General features: G+C 39.0%; 1 protein-coding gene across 3 annotated transcripts; it reads right to left on the bottom strand.

Annotated features, from left to right (window-relative positions):
* Positions 1–5,031: 5,031 nt before the first annotated feature.
* Positions 5,032–13,832, bottom strand: LOC134217108 (uncharacterized). Of its 3 annotated transcripts, XM_062695884.1 has the most exons (7): positions 13,745–13,832; positions 13,607–13,687; positions 12,979–13,415; positions 12,735–12,912; positions 12,493–12,680; positions 12,260–12,431; positions 5,032–6,443 (listed from the first exon to the last, which is right to left on the bottom strand). In XM_062695884.1, exons 1-7 carry the CDS (start codon positions 13,830–13,832, stop codon positions 5,995–5,997), a joined length of 1,593 nt encoding a protein of 530 aa, XP_062551868.1. In that variant the 3' UTR covers positions 5,032–5,994. The 3 variants fall into 3 exon arrangements, 1 of the variants encoding a protein (XP_062551868.1); XR_009980915.1 differs by lacking the exons at positions 12,260–12,431; positions 12,493–12,680; positions 12,735–12,912; ... (1 more) ...; positions 13,607–13,687; positions 13,745–13,832 and adding exons at positions 11,497–11,769; positions 11,830–11,981; XR_009980916.1 differs by lacking the exons at positions 12,260–12,431; positions 12,493–12,680; positions 12,735–12,912; ... (1 more) ...; positions 13,607–13,687; positions 13,745–13,832 and adding exons at positions 11,497–11,761; positions 11,830–11,981.
* Positions 13,833–17,355: the final 3,523 nt, after the last annotated feature.

The following is a 17,355-nucleotide window of genomic DNA, read 5'->3' as shown; positions in this document are numbered from 1 at the left end:
TATTTTTGAGGGATATTGGACTCAGTTAAGCCCATCATCTCCGAGAATCAGAGATGTCCATCTCCTCAGTGTGGTGAAAAGAAATTTTAATACACGCACACGCACTGTTGCATTTGAACGGGAGCGCGCCTCTTACGTTTGAATTCACCACAGCTTTGGAGAAGTGTGTGATGAAAGAAGATCGAACAAAATGAACCGAGCGCACAATCAACAGCAGAACAGTGCAGTGTGGAAAAAGGGCCCTAAAACGCACTGCAGTGAGCGCTGATAAATACGCAGCCGCGCGCACGGCCGTGTATACGCGCCGGTGGCATTTCTGTGTGAATATTACTGCTGAGCTACCTAATAGAATTAACCGAGCAGTTCGTAGCGAATTTTTTTAGGAAATAATATTGAATGTTCTTAAGTCTTTTATTTTTCAGCTTAATCCATTTGCATGTAAAGCATTATGATTGCCATAATGAATTATTTTCTCACACGGCACTTTTTCGGTCATACGAAAAATCTAATTTTACTGAAAATTTACAAATCCCCGTATAATGCAAGGTAAGTGGGTTGGACAAGACGCTTGAATTGAACTCGAATTGAACGTCTAAACACCTCCATTCAACTCACTTGAACGAAAAGCATCGTGGAATAAAAACCGAGTTTAAACAAATGTATTCATGATCCCCTTCGATGCAGGGTACTGCAGAGAGCATGCACGCTATGTTGACTGGACAATTAGTGGACATCAAACCTTAGAGGAATGTACTAAAGCGCAAAAGCCTGCCGAGAATATTAATCATTTTCCCACATACATATTAAGAATTTGGAAATTACAATGAATAGTAAAATTCACGTGAATTTCACTAGTATCACTAACCACATAAAAAATTAATCTATTTTACCATTCTTGCGACTGACATACTGCGACTCCATACTCGATTTTTCCAGTTTTCAGGCCACGCACAACATTTTTGTTGAATCCCAAGCATCTGAGCAAGGGTCATAGTGCCTTTCGTATCACGACGAAGTTTTCTCGAATTTAGCTAATAAATATGGGTTCTAATTTTCGGTTCGAATTTAGCTAAAAAAAATTGGTTCGGTGTTACATTTTGGGTAAATTATTTTAATTTTGGAATACTTAAAAAAAAGGGGTCTCCAGTTAGCCGCGAGCAAAGGCATAGGATTGCCAATCCGGAGATAACGAGCTCGATTCTCGGTCCGGTCTAGGATGTTTTCAGGTGGGACACATTCGCGACTCCCTGGGCCTAGTGTATGCATTGAACATGCCATCACACTTAAAATACTATTTTCATCTCGGTAAAATAAATTGACGAACATGGTCGTAAAAGCTTATTTCAACTGATATCTCGTCAATAAATATGACGTTTACATAAGTTACTGAAACTCGGTAGTCAAGTTTGCCATCGTCATCGGTAGTTCGGAGTTTGACTGAGTTTCGGCAAACCCATCTGTCAAACATTGAAACTCTGGCATGCTCTGTAAAAAAAAACACGTGAAGCAAAGCAAGAGCAATGGAAAAATAGAATTTTCATCTTTGAATTTTTTGGTAAGTATTCATTCTGATTTCAATTTTTTCTGTACGGGCAGAACACTATAATCTGTTCAACATTCACACATTTTACGTCGATTTTAACATTGGAAATAACCAAAGTCATGTCCATATTAATTTCAGCTCCAGCTGTAATTAAAAGAATACCAGAGATACAGCAAGGATGAAAATTGCTTACCCCACATGAAGGAGTCAACAAATGAACACGTTAAACATCGTTGGAATCATCAGGACTAGCCTACTATAACTTGTCCTGTCCCGGGTCCTGTGCTTTATGGAATCATGGAACAATATCATTAAATGGCTCCCAGAGAGAAAAGAAATTCTGTTCACTTTGGTAGGCAAATCAGGTTTGATTTAGCATTTCATATCGTTTTTCAAGCAAAAATTACCAAAAATAAAATCTACTTTCGTGTTGATTAAGGCTTTTTATTTCTGTTTTGATTCATCAGAAAATAAATAAAAATAATTATTCACTGAATTTCGGCAAATTCATTTACCGAATTGATCGGCAACGCACTACCGAACAGCACGGTAAATTTTGACAGCTGGGTGGTGTCGAACATTTTACGACCAATCGGTAATTCGAACTTTCACCGAGATTTTTACCGAGATATCAGCTGTTGGATTCTCGGCAATTTATTTTGCCGGCCTCGGCGAAAAAAATTAAGTGTGATAAGAGGATAACCAATAGTAAAGTTAACGTTGTCCACTGTATCCGCATGGTGATGGAGAGTGTTCTTATCTTTATAATGCATTGGTTCAATTAACTTGTAATCACTTTTTTTGTTAAATATCTTGGCTGTGCATATGCACAGCATATGTTTCGAAATGGACAAATTGATATGAAATTTGCGAAAAAGAATCCAGGTGTCTTGGAGGGACTCGAACCCTCAACCTCCTACTCTCTAGATAGGCGTGATAACCCCTACACAACAAGACCACTTAAAGGTCTTTCGTACGGCCGAGTTGCCGAATAATATGCAATTAATTGTAATCTCTGATGAATTGAATAATATCTACATTTCATTTTTTGGGGTATCCAGTTAGCTTTGCGAGAAAAGGCGTAGGATTGCCAATCTTGAAATGACAAGGCCTGTTTATGACAACAATATGTCTTTATTAAAGAAACTTGCAGCCCTTAGACCTTGGCTGACTCGCCACTGGATAGCGTGAAACATTCTCGGCTCCTTGGGCACAGTGTTTCCATTGTACTTGCCACACAATATTCATGCAGTTGGCGGGCAAAGAAAAGCATTTAATTAATAACTGTGGAAATGCTAATGAAACACTAAGTTGAAAATCATACCAAGTTCTGGTTGAAATGTAGAACTCAAGACAAAATTTTCAAAACGACTTATCTGCTTTTGTAAACAAAGATTCAAACGACGATTTGACGAATCTGATTATTCTCCCACGCAAACCAACACCACTAATAGGTAGGTGAAGGATTCCGCTACCTGTTGATGGTGTTAGTTTGTGTGGGAGAGCTATCAGATTCGCCAAATCGTCGTTTGAATCATTGTTTACAAAAGCAGATAAGTCGTTTTGAAAATTTTGTCTTGAACTATTGAAGAAGAATAATACTAAAGACACACTGGTGGTACAAGTACCACGGTTATATACCCTAGTACATATTGTACCATGGTTTTCCACGTTGTACCAGCATGGTACAAGGTGACACACAGTGGTACAACTTGTACCATGGTACGAATACCACCAGTGTGTCATTAGTATAAGATAAGTACCAGCTACACGGAGAAACATGAAAAAGCTAATTAGCTTTATATTTAATCCTTTCTAAAATTTTCCAACTTTAATTCTTTCTAAAGATTAAAAAATATGCTTTTCTTTAAGCATTGAAATGTTTTTCTTAAAAATAATCACAACCTTGATTTTTAAGCCCTCATTAGTACTCTTGGGACTTGGTGAAGCATTGATTTGTCTTGTCCTAGTTTTGCAAGCTGCCATCGCGTAAGTTTTTCACCGCGCTTATTTTGGTAGAAAAAATTGAAGAAAAACAGTTTAATGTGGAGTTTATTCATGGTCTTACTAAACACAATGGGCTGCTGGACGAGTCGAACACACAAAACCACGATGGAGAGTCTCGCCGATTTCTATGTTCAGCACGCAGTGATTGATAGGTAGGTTTTATTCTTTTAGCGATATTTTCACGATACTGATGTTTTCTTAAATCACGTCTTTCGCAGGTTGAAATTCGTGATGCATTTGAAGCTCCGTTTAAGGAACAAAAGTTTCGACGAACAGCGATTGGCAGGTTCTTGTTCGTTCCTTCGAGAGTTGCAACGCCATCAGCAGCAGCATTACGATGCGTTGCCCTCAGCGGAACTTTTTACACGGACCCTCGTAGGAATCCCAGGGCACAAATGGTATACATTTTGAGAAGGAGCTGCTACATTGCTACCCTTTCCACTGAGCCGTAATATGTATTAGTCTTAATGTGAGATGGTTTCAATAAAAATTCATTAAATTAATATTGCTTCCGACTTTTATGCTGATTCCACAATGATTGAAATGCCAAATTGTTTTTGTTTTGTCCTGTGAAAAAACGCTTTTCAGAATAAAACTCATTAAATCTTATTCGATTAATCATTAAGTAATCATTTTCAATGAATATACTTAATTTAATCATCCGCAGCTTATTATCAATTTAAGCATAGCAGTGAGTGGATAGACCGAATATGGTTTTAGATTATATTTTAATCAATTTAGCTTTTTTATTTTTATCCGTGTACATTTATTTGATGAAAACGATAGTTTGACTGAATGTATCCATTTTAACATTATTCTTCTATTCATCCAGCGTCTGACCATCTATGGTGTAAAGCTTAAATATTCATTATAATGAAATTAATACTCGAGCACGCGTGATGTTGTATTTTGTACAACATTTATGAAAAAATCATCGCTCGTGGTACACAGCACGAGCGAGCCTGCATGAGCGTTTCAGGATCGAGAACGTCTTAACGGTTAAAATAAATCATTCGATCTTTACCACATCGCACCAATTTACTGCTGCGATCCTGAAAGAGCGCACACTGGCGTGTACACGGCAGTGAATACGCAGCCGAGCGCGTGCGAGCGTTTTTCTAAGCACAAGTTTGGTACACATGCACTGTAGCATGCAGGCACCTACACTGAGAGCAGCTTTACAGTTAAAATTACTATATTGTAGGGTTAAATTAAAAACACAACGCCACTAAATTTGTGCAGACTACCTTTCATGATCATCCTAAAATCATTAATCTGTCAATTCTACCATGGGTCAAAATCAAAATATAGAAGTAGAAATAACTATGCTTCATTGTTAATTCAAAAACATTTCAACTTTGATAAACAGATAGGTGAGGTCAAGTTAAAAAGATTTTTGTAGTAATTTAGAATGTATTCAATATTTAAATAAATGGTGGGATTATTTTACAATAAATTAAAAAAAAACACATTGAGAGATTTCAATTGCTCTTTTTATTTCATTAAAAAATGCAACAATTATTGTTGTTAGTAAATGTGAATTGGCTATAGAATTGGGGTCCATCAAAATAATTGAAACTGAATATGTGGAATGTTGGTACCGGACTAAGTTCTAATGGCATTGTTCATCTTCACTTCGTGAGAGTATAAGGTATTATACATCGATTTTCATACGATTGTTTTACATGTTAAATACCGTTTACAACATTCGTTGTTTTTTTCTCTTCTAACAATCTAATGTAATTAACCGTGTCATTAAAAATATTTCTGCTGTCGAGAAACAGATTAAACTGATGCTTTATTGGCATTAGGCATCCTTTTGAATTTATGAGCACATCATTATTTTTTTTAATAATAAAAATATTGTAATAAATGATTTAGTTGGATGTTATGCAATGTGGCATATAGTTTTTATTCGATGGTTATGAATGGTTGATGAATATCATTACTTAACTGTTTGCCGATCTTGTTATCAACTACAGGGCATTAAGTAGTGTGTTACAAATCGATTTAATCACTTTAACTATTTCTTCGACAATACATAGATGCAACGTCTTATCTCGTAAATTTCGGCTTACTGTGTAAATCTAACGAAAAGTTTAAAAACATGTTCCTTGGCCTTAACCTAACTTTTGGATTGTCTTTGTCTTTGAATCTAGTTTTCTCCGTATCTTCATTTTCGTCTTCGAGATTGTCATAATCGCATTCGATTCGCATGAATATATCTTCATTGTTGAATTGAAAATTGTTGTTTCCGGGACCGTCGCTGCCAGGCGTGGTTCGAAACGACTTGTCGACGTAGATTCTGGTGCAGTTTTGAGGGCACGCATGCTGTACAAGTATATTTGAAAACGGTGAGCCATGAAGAATAGCCAAGTTGGTGAAGAAACCATGAAGAGAGTTGCACAGGTTATGGCACAGATGGCAGTACATGTAATCGATTCTCAATGTTCCAAATATGCGAGCAGCTGCAGCAGTTGGCTACTTTTTGCCTTTCGAGAGTATCCGATGTGGTAGAAGTATTTAGCAACAAAGTACCAGAATAGCTCACAACTTTCCGGGAAGTTGTAATTCAGGACAAACTTCAGCTTCACCACCAAGTCGATACAACGAAGAAACGAAGGAAGCTTGAATTGCATACTCGACGTTACAACGTAGAAGGCCACAATTTTCTCCGTCTTTCCAATCACAAAAACGCGTGGAAAAAATTGAACTTCTTCTTCTTTCAGCTCGTCACGTAGCTCTTCCACTACTTCCTGAAACTCTTGCTCTGTTTTGCATGCATAGCACATATCTGTTTGTGCTTGCAATATCGTTGGTAGCTTCCGAGCCGATGTGCGCACCGGTTTCACGACTGCATGAAATATTGTGCAACATATGAAGTTTCTAGTATCTGAAATATATTAAAAAATGAAGCAGATGTTAAAACGAAATTGAGTTTAATACATGGCTGAGATTAGTGGAAATATCCAATGCCCAATGATATTTACTACAATCAGATATCAGATTGGCATTAAAAGTAAAATATGGAGATAATAATGAAAAAGTATTGTGTAAACCCGAAATAAATCATAAAATTAGTGATAAATTGATTCTTGACCGTAGGAATTTCTCTAAGCGACATCCTCATAATCATTGGCGTAACTAAGAGGGGGGGGGGGGCGGGGGCTGGCCCTCCCCAGACCTAAATTGATTCAGAATAGGTCGTGCGACACCTCAAACTTCATGATTTTACAAAGCAATGATAGGAATGATATTTTTAGGGTTCCTGGTCCACTCGGACTCAAACTGGCCACATCGGTCACAATCCAGGGACCTACGGAATGGCCATTTTCTAAATTGATTCAAAATAGGTCGTGTGACGCCTCAAACTTCATGATTTCACAAGGCAATGATGAGAATGATATGTTTAGGGTTCCTGGCCCCCTCGGATCCATTTCGGCCACAATCTGGAGGACCTACGGAATGGCCATTTTCTAAATTTATTCAAAATAGATCGTGCGACACCTCAAACTTCATTATTTTACAAAGCAATGATGGGAATGATATTTTTAAGGTTCCTGGCCCATTCGGATTCAATCCAGCCACATCGGTCACAATCCGGGAACCTACGGAATGGCCATTTTCTAAATTTATTCAAAATAGGTCGTGCGACACCTCAACTTCATGATTTTCCAAAGCAATGATGGGAATGATATTTTTATGGTTCCTGGCCCACTCGGATTCAATCCAGCTACATCGGTCACAATCCGGGGACCAACTGAATGGCCATTTCCTAAATTGATTCAGAATAGGTCGTGCGACACCTCAAACTTCATGGTTTTACAAAGTAATGATGTGAATGATACAAGAGCGTAGCCTGAGGGGCAGGTTGGGGCAAAACAACTCGAAAAATTTGAGGCTCAAGAATTCTCCTTGAAATCCTTCTTGAAGCTCCCCTGGGAACTTCTGAAAATCGTTCGAAAATCTTTCCCATGTAATTGTAATTTCTCCTTATCTAGAAACCCCTCACTGAATTCGTTTTTTAGGAAATGAAGAGTTTTTTTCTTCAATTTTTCTTCTAGTTATTTCTTTGGCTATTCTTCCAGAAAAATCTCCGGCATTTCCTTCAGGAATACTTTTCGAGAGTTCCTTCAAGAATACAAACGTAATTTCCTCCCAAATTCCGCTAGAAGTTTCATCAGAAATTTATGACGGAAATCCTCCGAATTCGCTTCATAATTTCACTTGTAAATCTATAAGAAATTCCTTCGGAAATTCTTCTAGGAACTTCTCCGGGCATTCCTCCAGGATCTGTTCCAATAATTCCTCCAGGATAACTTTCAGGAGTTTTTCCGGGAATACTCCATAAATTTAATAGCGAAATCCTCTAGGATTTCATTCTGGAATTCTTTTCGCTATTTCCTCGGAAATTCTTTCAGGTATTCTCCCGGGAATTGCTTCAGGTACTTCTCCAGGAATTCCTTCAGCAAATTCTCCCTAAATTTTACCGCGGAATTGTCCTAGAATGCTTTCCGGACTTCACTAGAAATTTACTACAGAATTTCATTCGGATATTAATTTGAGTTCCTCCAAGATATCTCGCTTAACTTTTCAAAAGGACCTAAGTAACATTTTTTTCATGAATTAATTTGAGTACTGCAATCAAAAGCTTTCTTGTTTTTCTGTTGATTGCGCTATTCAAATTAATTCACGAAAAAAATGTTACTTAGGTCCTTTTGAAAAGTTAAGCGAGATATCTTCCATGAGTTCTTCCAGGAATTTCTTCAGAACTAGCCTCCGGGAATTCATCCGGTAATTTCTTCAGCATTTCATCTGGGAATTTCTGCATTAATTCCTCCTGGTATTTTTCCAGGAATTCTTTCAGATATTTATTCAGAATTATTTATCAACTTCTGGAGAAATTTCTTAAAGAACTACAGGAAGTATTTCTAGAGTAACTTCCAGAGAAACTATTGGAAGAACTTTGGGAGAAATTTCCAGCTAAATTTCCAAAGAAGGCCTAAATGATTTCCTGAAAAAAGCTTGCATGGTTTCCTGGCAGAGCTACTAGTGGAATTCCCGGATAAACACCCGGATGAATTGCCTGTGGAATTCCTGGAGGAACTATCGGAGGAATTCTTGAAATAACTTCCGGAGGAATTTCTGAAAAAAGCTCCCGGGAGAATTTTCAAATGAACCCCCGAAGGAACTGCTAGTGAAACTACCAGAAGAATTCTCGGAAAAAATCTTGGATAATTCATCTTATAGACAAATCTCGTCTAGCTGAAACCTTTCTAGGGGTATGTAGCTGGATCATCATCATCATCAGAGAACCTCCCGGAGAATTCCTTGAGGAGCTCCAAGAGAAATTCTCGGTGGAGATTCTGGAGGAATTTCTATATAAATTCCTGAAGAAGCCCAAATGAATTTCAGAAAGAAGGCTTGAATGAAGTCCCGGAGGAAATTCTGGAGAAATTCCCGGAAGAATTTTCAGAGGAACCCCCGTAGGATCTGCCGATAGAACTACCGAAATAATTCTCGGAGAAAATCCTGCATTAACTCTTTGAGGAACTGCCGGTGGAATTTCCGGAGGAACTCCAGGAGGAATTTTCGGAAAAACTACTGGAGGAGCTCGCAGTAGAAATCTTGAAGTTTCCACCGAAATTCTTTCAGGATTTCTTTGGGAATTAATCTAGGAATTCCTCCGAAAATTCCATTGTTGATTTCATTTACGGTATAATTTCGGTGGAATTCCTGGGTCCCTGGATTATGACCGATGTGGCCGGATTGAATCCCAGTGGGCCAGGAACTCTAGAAATATCATTCCCAGCATTGCTTTGTAAAATCATGAAGTTTGAGGTGTCGCACGACCTATTTTGAATCAATTTAGAAAATGGCCATTCCGCAGGTCCCCGGATTGTGACCGATGTGGCCGAATTGAATCTAAGTGGGCCAGGATCCCTAAAAATATCATTCCCATCATTGGTTTGTGAAATCATGAAGTTTGAGGTGTCGCACGACCTATTTTGAATAAATTTAGAAAATGGCCATTCCGTAGGTCCTCCAGATTGTGGCCGAAATGGATCCGAGTGGGCCAGGAACCCTAAACATATCATTCTCATCATTGCCTTGTGAAATCATGAAGTTTGAGGTGTCGCACGACCTATTTTGAATCAATTTAGAAAATGACCATTCCGTAGGTCCCTGGATTGTGACCGATGTGGCCAGTTTGAGTCCGAGTGGACCAGGAACCCTAAAAATATCATACCCATCATTGCTTTGTGAAATCATGAAATTTGGGATGTCGCACGACCTGTTTTGACTTAAAATTGTAAATGACCACTTATTCCGGGGTCAACTAACCTCAACGGAATCTGGAATAATTCTGGAACCGTACTGTGGACAGCCTCGAAACTAGTATAAACAGAAAATTGGGATCCATCCGGATGGAATGCAACTTGTTGCGGACGAATCGGTCAAGAAATGCGTTGGGGACGGAAAGGTTAAGAAAACCTTGTGCACTACTCAAATTCAGTCTAATTGTTCGCATATTGAGTGATGTTGAACAACATGACAAATGAGCAGCAAAAGCATAAAAAGAACCTTGGAAGTGCAGTGCTCCATATCGCCTTAAAAAATATCTCTCACCATCTCTCTTCTGTGATTTTACACAGCCAATCCCAAACGCTGGGCATATATGACCCATCCGTCGGTCCTGAAAGGGTCCAGTCCATTAGGGAACGTACACACGGTCAAGCAGTTCGACCAACATTGACAGACAACAGATATAAAGCTAATGCACTAGCTTCACTAATTTATACTAAATGATTGGAATTGCATAGTATGCGAAAATAAAACAAATACGTTTTTATATAAAAATCTTAGAATGGTCGCACCTAGAATCCCTGCCAATAAAAGCAAGATTACCGGTCGTAAGTATTATATGTGCAGCTCAAACCCGATTTTTTGAACTCACGACAATCAATTTTTCTCCTATTAATGGCGGGCATAGAAAACTTTCAAATAATAACTAAGGAAATGCTAATAGAACACTAAGTTGAAAAGCAGGCCAAGTTCCATTTGGAATGTAGAGCCATAAAAGAAGACGGATTTATCCTATAATTCATTAACGAATATAATTATCGAATATGTAATGACCTGTGCAGATTACGAGCTTAATGACATGATAAAAGAGTATCTTGATGTCAAAGTTCAATCATTTTCGAGATCATTTTATACTAATTTCAGTTCTAACTATCACATTAATGCTCGTTAGGGGTGATTCAAATATGACGTCCACTTCTTTTTGGGATTTATAGACCCTTTCTAGAGGGGGGGACTCTGTCACGCTTTTTTGTATACCTAGTACATGTACTGTCACAACATCTCACACCCCCTCCCGCCCTAAAACCTGTGACATCATTTGTGAACGACCCCTTATCTGAATAGGCTATAAGCGAGACATAGGCATCGCACATTAGTATCGCCGTAAAGTGGAGAAGTCAGGTGCAAGCATCACTGTATCCATACAATTAATTAGTGTATCATACGAATCTTGCGCTAAATATCTTCTAGATTTCGAGTAGATATACATGTCAATCGTTAATGAAATGTAATCGTTATAGTGTATCCTTTTAGTTTCTTTTTGTGAAAATCTCCCACAAAAGAGCTTACTTCATAGTCTTAGGGTGAAGCAAGAGTAGACGCGAACACGCGATGCGACAGTGCAATTTGACATTGCATTGATAATAAATGTTATTCCTTTACGTGAGTCGCGTCGCATCGCACATCGCGTTCACTCTGGCAGACACCTTAATGAAATATTCCATGTTCAAAATGGGTTTGTCGTCTTTTGGTCTTTATTTGCAGTGTCATAGATATAAGTTATCATCTGATCTAGTACAATATCCTTTGAAATTGAAGCTGATTTTTTGCCAGAAGAATAACTTAAGTTTGTATCTCACCTGGATTTAAAACTGCATAGATATAACGTCAGACAAAATCACTATTTTCGCTTCCAGCTTACTGAATTGTGTGCTTCGACATCAATTTAGTTATCTCTGCCGGTGATTAAAGCTGCCCCCTAATGGGTGCTGAATTGGGTGCAAGTCTCAATCCAATCAGAAATAATTCCTCCTTAATACTCCGGAAATGTTTTAGGATAGGTTTGTACCTAGTAGCGGTGGATGCTTTTGCCCAAGCGTGAAGCCACTCTGGTAAAGTTGGTTGCTAAAATACTGGAATGTTAAATATATGTTGATTGCAGCTTAAAAGTTTAAAATTATTTTTATACTTACTATTACTTGACTAGATACAGAAAAATCACTTGAATCACTTGAGAACGACCTGTTTCCTGGTTTAATACTTTAACAGCTGACAGGTTTGCTTTAATTAAATCATAATTACAACACTTTGAACTGAAATGTTTGTTGTTGACTGGGGATCGGAGTTGCTGACAACCGCAATTTGACAGTAAGGCATATATGCACCACGCTTCATTATTTCGAATTACGTTAAGGCAAGTATACATCTGTGCGTAAAAGTTTGAATGATAAATGGAAAATGAATGAGAAAAAGAAATCTTAATGAATATTTTGCGGCCGAATGGGCACTTTATAGCATTAGCGTTTTGATATATTGTTTTAGTTGAATATTTGGGTTTTCTTCTAAGTGTTACGATTTTATGTTGCACATTGCTTTTGTTACGTCATATTTGCCACTATTTACCTTGACTCAAAGATTCGTCCTCCAGGTGGATAAGCAACTGCCGTGAATAATCGTCCTTCAATCCTTCCCGTTGAGCGTACTCTATTAGTCGAGTAGCAAATCTGTCCCAAGAGTTGAAAATGTTTGATGGATTGCCAGCTTTTGCATAAATCGCATCAAAATCCGCGTCGATCTAAAAGAAATAGAATATGTTCAATAATAAATCTGCAATTGAAAAAAGTACTTTGTATTACCAATAAATATCCGTTTTCGTCCGCAAGTCGTGGCCACTCTTTGAGTGTATTCCTCTTGTCTGCATGTGTATCCTGAGAAATACACCGTATGCGCAGCAGTAGTGACTCTTTCCAAAGCTGTGCGACTTTCTCAATCGGTTGTTGGTTATTTCGGAGCCAATTTTTTAAACAATTCTGTTTTTCAATTTCTGCAAAGTTGAGTAAGATGAGTAAGAATTAATAACTTAGGCTTACCTTCTAACCTTCGGCCGATAGCACTACGGCCTTTGCTTCCAATAATTTCCAGTAGTCCATATCCGACGAACCGATGCGTTTTCTGTCTAACAATGCTTTTTTATTTCGATTATGGAAGCGATCATAAAGCAACCCAGACGGATGTTTTTTCCCAATTGTACCGTCTCGTGGGTTATAGTAGACCGCCTATGAGAAACAAATGAAAGCGTTAGTAATATCTCATATATGTAAATATAAGTAAAGTGTCATTACAGCTATTTCCGGAGGAAATATTTCGGCGATGAAATCTGCAAACCGAGCCATATCCGACAATGTAAAATAGCACTCATTGGCTATGTAGTAGTCTACGACCGTATGAGCCAGATATTTTTTGTGTTGAGTATCCAACAGCCGATGCTTATTGTAATAATTTCGAACGATTTTTCCCTTCTCGTTTCTCTCCAAAATATCTTCCAGTAGATTCTTCGTCACTGATGAAGATAGCAAAGGATGCTTAGATGATCCTGGAGCAGAACTCTGGTAGGACTTTTCGTTAACAGTGGCATTCGATTCATATAATGAGCTTTCTGGCCAACTTTTTAGTTTTTGTTTCAGCGCATACTTGTGGCCAGTCCATTTGGCTAACGAGAAAATCTCTGAAACAGCAGCTTCATCCATGTCCTTCAAATATCCGAGTGTAATGCCGTGTCCTAAATAGTGTATAAATATGAGCTAGTCTACTGTGTGTTAAATAGGGTAATGAAGGTCTTCTGATTTATTGAATATGCCTCGGAATATGCCAACAACTCAGTGCACTATAGAGTCAATTCACGATACAAAACCGCATAATAGCAATTATTGCCACAATGACCCTTAAAAATAGTATCTACTTGTAACTTACCGATTAAAATGGAATAAATTGAAGCATTCAATCCCCATTTATTCACGACGAGCTCTTCGAGCTCTGGATCTTCGTTGTCCTCTGAAATGTTTATACGTATGTTGTAACTGCTTTCTGCTTTTTAAATTATAAAATTACCTTCAACCATTTCATCCGGATCATCCAGAACCTCATCAAGAACTTCATTCACTTCAATTATTTCAACAGGTTCAGTTTTTTCGGCCATATTTTCAAAGGCAAACATGAAACACGAGATCGAATGAAACACTTGGAAAACAATAATGGCGACTACAAAAAAATTAAGCCTGTTTCTTACCGAAAAGCTCTTTATTTTAGAAATTACCATGCATTTAGATTTGTTTTTACTATGACCGCAGTTGAAATAAAAACACTGCATTAAACAAACATGTGAACTGTTGCAAAACGTCCGATTTTTTTATTTTTACTATGACACGAGACACTCCAAAAATTACTATGGCAATTTTCTGTAGCATATAGTAATTTCATCAACATTTTTATTATTTTTAACTAAATTCATATTCATTTTAACTGATTTCAAATATAGTATTTTTTTAAACAAATGTATGTTTATCATTACTGCACCATTCCTTTCAGTGTACACTCACCGGCGTGCGGTAAACTCACCAGCGAAAGAAAGAGTGGGTCGCATAAAGTGTGGTGAGTATTGTTTGTAGGCTCAATTTTTTGCATTTCTCATGCGCTACAGTGCAAACACTGTGGTGAAATGCCATCTCTGCCGAGAATTGTTTCTGCTTCTGACTTCCCAATGGTTTGGTGATGATGTCTGCGATCATAGTTTCCGAGGGGCAATATTCGACCACCATAATGCCTTTCTCCGACAAATCCTTGGCGAAATGTAGACGCCACTGTTTCTTTGATCACCAGACGGTTCTTCACCATCCGTGAGATCATCAGCTTGGTCTTGCTCTTCCCATCCGTAGAATTCTTCATCCGTATCTTGATCGGTATGTTCCTGGCAATGCTTCTCTTCCTGAGCAACAATCTCCTCCTGAGATGATACAGCTTCTGGCCATTCCGGATCATGTTCAATTTCTTGCGATCCCTGCGCTTCTGGCTTTACCATGTGGTAGTTGTTCGGCTGCTCAATAAAGTGGGCATCACGGCTGATCGTGACTATATTGGTTTCAGTATCCAAAAATCGGAATGCTTTGCGATCTTCGCAATATCCAACGAATGTCAATTTTCGTGATTTACAGTCGATTTTTTTACGTTTTGCACATAAATGCACATAAACATATGCCGAACACCCGAAAATTCGTAGGTGACTTAACTTCGGCATTTTGCCAAACCATTTCTCGTATGGTGTCTTATCAATTACACGAGAAGGTAGCCGATTCTGGACATAAGCAGCTGTCATAACCGCTTCCCCCCAATATTGTTTACCAAGCCCTGCGTCTAGTAACATGCATGTTGCCATCTCCTGCAACGTGCGGTTTTTCCGCTCAGCCACACCATTCTGTTGGGGGCTATAGGCTGCGGTATATTGAGCTTGTATACCTTCCTTCTCATAGAATGCTTTCAATACGCCGTTCACGTATTCTCCACCTCCGTCAGACCGGATAAGGCTCAAATTACCGTAATCCAGTCATTGACGAGAAAGAGAGCCACGTGCTCGTACCACCCCCCAGTAAGAAAACCACCCACCGAGGAGAAAAAGCAGCCTCCAGCTGGATGGGGGAAGTATTTTTGTTTCAAAACTACATCATCCATCAGCGAAGACATATCATAATTATATCCGATGGATGCTTCATTTGGTTGTATTTTGCTTTAGTTTGAAAAAAATCTGCCTTTTGCAACATTGTTTCCCAAGAGGGGAAATCGACGATTTACTCTCACGCTCTCTTATATATGACCTTGTAACACATGGAGCCCTTCTGAAGCGCGTTCTAACATGAGCTACATATCGTTTTATACAGTCTGCTACATCGGATTTTTGTCGCAAGAGACATACGACCAAGCATACGACAGTATATCGACTAAAATCGTCGATAAGCGTCATCAGATACCTGCAGCCGCCTGGAGTCACGTTAGTCATTGGCCCGCATACGTTCGTATGGACAAGGTCGAGTATTCTACTGGCTCGACTATTGGAAGATTTAGGGAAAGAAGTGCGTGGAAGCTTACCTTTGAGACAGTCATCGCACACCTGCCGTAAACCGCAATCCTTCATCTCGAAGTCCTGGCTGAAATTACCTGCTTTAAGCTTTTCCAGGACAGCTGCATCCCGGTGACCGAATCGCCGATGCCACATGTGGCAGTTCGGCAGATGTTGTAACTCCTTACTCAGCTTCCACTGTCTTCAGTATAAATAAATTTCCACTCAGTTCTCCGGAAGCGATAGGCGCTCACTATTGCACATGCTGACCCGACAAAGTTCACTTGAAATCCTTTCTTCGTCAACTTTCGTACAGACACCACTGTCTAACGCCGGAATAAATAGTACTTCCGTTAATTTCACTTCACGCGCTTGTCCATTTTCGTCGACACAATTCACTAAACCTTCCCCGGTTCCGTGCGACATGGACATTGAACCACCAGCAAGTACAACTTGCACCCGTTTGAGGTGAAGAAAGCCCGACCGTTGGTTATGTGGCTCGAGCAGCCACTATCGATATACCAACAACCACTTCGACGAGCACTCCCGATCGTGAAGCAAATCGGAATGTCCTTTTCGGCCGTCAGTTTGGCCTTCGCTTCACTTTTCTTCTGTTTTCCTGCCTTTCTAGTCACTGTTTCCGAATCCGAGTTTTCTTATGTTGCAGCTTCAGCCACTGTCGGCAACCCTTCCGGAAATGTCCGGGTTTTTGGCGGTGAAAACACAGTCGCTTCTTCTGGTCCCTCTGATAAAACTTCATGGCCTTTTCACCCGACACTGTATTCCGTTCGACACGCTTCTGATACTCGTCTAACACCTTTTGCTTAAAGGCTGGTTTAGTTCGGAAAACGTGTCCCGGGATTTGGTCTCCCATATATTAAATTTAAATGGGTGCGGGATTTGCGTTTCCCGTGACAGGAGAAGAAGTCTACACGAAAAACTAATTTCCCGAAGTGTAAACCCAATCGCGGGAAAAGTGTGTACGGATAATAATCCCATGTGTAGAGATGCGAATCCCGCGGGAAACAATTCCGTTTGAATTTATTCCACACGGGAAATGCGTAATCTCGATGGAAATTAATTATGGAAAGAACCTAGTGAAGTGGGTGGTGAAAAATAAGAAATGGTAGAAGTGTGAAGAGGAAACTGAGTAATGAGAAGCGATAAATGAGAAGTGAGCAATGAGCAATTAGTAGTGAGAAGTGAGCAGTGAGAATAAGAAATAAGAAGTGTAAAATTGGAAGTGAAAAGTATGAAATGAGCAGTTTATTGAGTAGTGAGAATGAGACGCTTGAAATGAAAAATGAAAAATCTCTCACTCACCCGCTTACTTACTCACTCGCTCTAACTTATTATCACTCTGTCACTCTCACTCACTCACTCACTATCACTCATTCTCACTCACTTTCACTCATTCACTAAATCTCACTCACTAACTCCCACTTTTTCACTCTCTCTCTCACTCACTCAATTTCACACGTACACTTATTCTCACTCACTCTCTTTCACTCACTCCCACTCACTCCCACTCAATAACTAACGCTTACTTAATCTCTCTCACCTACTCTTTCTCACTTAATCTCTCTCACTCACTGATTCTTACTCACTCATG

The sequence above is a fragment of the Armigeres subalbatus genome, chromosome 1 (assembly GCF_024139115.2).
Source record: "Armigeres subalbatus isolate Guangzhou_Male chromosome 1, GZ_Asu_2, whole genome shotgun sequence".
Lineage (NCBI taxonomy): Eukaryota > Metazoa > Arthropoda > Insecta > Diptera > Culicidae > Armigeres > Armigeres subalbatus.
This window is presented reverse-complemented; position numbering and strand designations above follow the sequence as displayed.

Bases quoted from the DNA above. Each gene is read 5' to 3' on its own strand.
- LOC134217108 (XM_062695884.1), bottom strand. From the start codon at position 13,832: ATGGCCGAAAAAACTGAACCTGTTGAAATAATTGAAGTGAATGAAGTT. The intron at 12,913-12,978 runs GTAATGACACTT...TGTTTCTCATAG, and splicing joins TATTTCCTCCGGAAATAGCT to GCGGTCTACTATAACCCACG. The intron at 6,444-12,259 runs GTAAATAGTGGC...AATATATTTCAG, and splicing joins GGACGAATCTTTGAGTCAAG to ATACTAGAAACTTCATATGT.